Genomic DNA, 2,500 nt, shown 5'->3' on the forward strand with positions numbered 1-2,500 from the left:
GGGTCTATAATACCCAGCTTAAACCCTCACAAACCCTAAACCCTAAACCCTAAACCCTAAACCCTAAACCCTAAACCCTTACTTTCCAGTCTGGGGGGCTGTCAGGCCCCTGCGGGTAGAGTATATTCAGAGAGAGGGGTTTAGCGGGGGGGGGCTGCACCGAGGAGACAACCCTGTCGTGTTTGGGGTCTGGTAGTGGCTCCATGGTGCAGCAGCAGCAGCAGCAGCAGCAGCAAGAGCAGCAGCAGCAGCAGCAGCAGCAGCAAGGAGAGGGAAAGGATGCAGCAGCTGCAGCAGCTGCAGCAGCAAAAGATACTAACGAAGGCCCACCAAACCCCAGATAAATATATTAAAAATAATATATTTATCCAAGAAGAAGAAGATAAAAAATAAAGTTTTTTTTAGGTGTATATACAGCTGCATATACACCGCAGGTTTATATATATTAAAAAGAGAGAGACAAACAAAACAACAGAGACAGATATGTTTGTCTTCATACCCTTTATATATAGAACAAAGAGAAGGGGAGAAAAAAAGAAAAAAAAAAGAAAAAATAGAGCTGCCTATACACCCCAATGACTCAACTCAGCAGCAGCAGCAGCAGCAGCAGCAGCAGCAGCAGCAACAGCAGCAGCAGCAGCAGCTACCGTATAAAACTGCAAAGAAGAGATAAAATAGAGTCAAGAATATATATTTGTTGCTGCATTAGGGGTTTATAGAGAGAGAAAAAGAGAGAAAAAGAAAAAAACAAAAAAAACAAAAACAGCAGCAGCTGAGGTGTATATACACCCCAATAAAAGAAGGTAACCTAGGCTCGTTTTTTGTGTTTTTTTTCATATATTTATTTATTTTTTAGGGTTTTTAAAATAATTATTTATTTTATTTATTTATACACAATATAACACACACAAACAACACACACCTAAAGCAGCAGCCAGCCGCAGCCCTTCCTTCTACCTCTGCTAGTAGTAAACAGCGAGGGTTTAGGGTTTAGGGTTTAGGGTTTAGGGTTTAGGGTTTAGGGTTTAGGATTCTATAGAAAAAAAATACATAAATATAAATACAAACCCTACATATATATATCTTCTTCTTTCTCCCTAGGCCTGATCCACTGACACCACCACAAACCCTAAACCCTAAACCCTAAACCCTAAACCCTAAACCCTAAACCCTAAACCCTAAACCCTAAAAAACCCTAAACCCTAAAACCTAAACCCTAAACCCTATACCTAAAACCCTAAACCCTAAACCCTAAACCCTAAAAGATCGGAAGAGCACACGTCTGAACTCCAGTCACCGATGTATCTCGTATGCCGTCTTCTGCTTGAAAAAATATATATCATATTGTTGTATTTTATTTTCTCTTCTATTAAAATTTATATCATTGACGAAGCAAAAACAAAATTTAGGGTTTAGGGTTTAGGGTTTACGTTCTACCCCCATAAACCCTAAACCCTAAACCCTAAACCCTAAACCCTAAACCCTAGATACACAGCAACACAGCAACGCTCAGCTGTATATACACCTCAACAACGAGGGTTTTTGTTTTCTTTTCTCCTCCTTCTATGGACCCCATAAAAATATTAAAAGCAAACAAACAAAAACCCTAAAACACCCCTCTAAACCCTAAACCCTAAACCCTAAACCCTAAAAACCCTAAACCCTAAACCCGGTTTGTCTTTGCCTTTTTCGTTCATCTATTCTACACAGAGAATCCATCTCTCACAAAAAACCCTAAACCCTAAACCCCAAACCCTAAACCCTAAACCCTAAACCCTAAACCCTAATTAAAGCCTAGCGCTGTAGCTAACACCACCTACCCTAAACCCTAAACCCTAAACCCTAAACCCTCAGTGACAAATATAATTAGAAACTACGCAGCCAGAGCTTGCTGCTCTTGCTGCTGCTGTTCCCACTGTTGTTGCTGCAGCAGCAGCTGCTGCTGCAGCTGCTGCCGTTGCTGCAGCTGCTGCTGTTGCTGCTGCTGCTGCTTCTATCGTTGCTACTGCTCCAGCTTCCTTGCTTCTGCTGCTGCTGCTGCTGCTGCTACTGCTGCTGTTGCAGCTTCCTGGCTGCTGCTTCTGCTGCTGTTGCAGCAATACTATAATTAGCATATTTCTTTAGTCTCCGCACCACATATTTTTCTATACAAACTATAAACTTGCTGCTGCTGCTGCTGCAGCAGCAGCAGCAGCAAGTGTATTATAATATGTAACTACAGCAGCTGCAGCAGCAGCTGCTGCTGCAGCAGCAGCAGCAGCAGCAGCAGCAGCAGGAGTAATGGTTGCGTTAGTTGCTGTGTGCTCCATATATTTTTCTGTATTCAATCATGGCTTGTTTTTGTTGTTTTATTTTATTTTTTTTATTTATATCTTTTTCTTTTTTTTCTATTTCGTCTATATACAGCAGCAAATCAGTAAAAGTAAATAAAGATATTACCTTTGTTTTAAATTCTGCTGCTAGTGCTTCAGCAGCAGACATGTTGCTCCCTGCAGCACAA

At 41.3% G+C, this 2,500-nt stretch overlaps 2 protein-coding genes across 2 annotated transcripts in view; both read right to left on the minus strand.

The window, feature by feature from the left end:
• The window catches only part of EMH_0069400 (serine/threonine protein phosphatase, putative), a gene marked incomplete at both ends in the record, with an annotated part of 803 nt that extends 598 nt beyond the window's left edge, over window positions 1-205 (minus strand). The window contains one exon of the mRNA XM_013498867.1: window positions 83-205. Within this exon, the coding sequence (XP_013354321.1) occupies window positions 83-205 (123 nt within the window). The remainder of the gene's footprint in view (window positions 1-82) is intronic.
• A 2,262-nt stretch (window positions 206-2,467) lies between these two features.
• EMH_0069410 (orotate phosphoribosyltransferase, putative) overlaps window positions 2,468-2,500 on the minus strand; it is a gene marked incomplete at both ends in the record, with an annotated part of 1,521 nt that continues 1,488 nt past the window's right edge. The window contains one exon of the mRNA XM_013498868.1: window positions 2,468-2,489. Within this exon, the coding sequence (XP_013354322.1) occupies window positions 2,468-2,489 (22 nt within the window). The remainder of the gene's footprint in view (window positions 2,490-2,500) is intronic.

The sequence above is a fragment of the Eimeria mitis genome, genomic scaffold (genome assembly GCF_000499745.2).
Source record: "Eimeria mitis Houghton genomic scaffold, Emh_scaff3779, whole genome shotgun sequence".
Classification (NCBI taxonomy): domain Eukaryota; phylum Apicomplexa; class Conoidasida; order Eucoccidiorida; family Eimeriidae; genus Eimeria; species Eimeria mitis.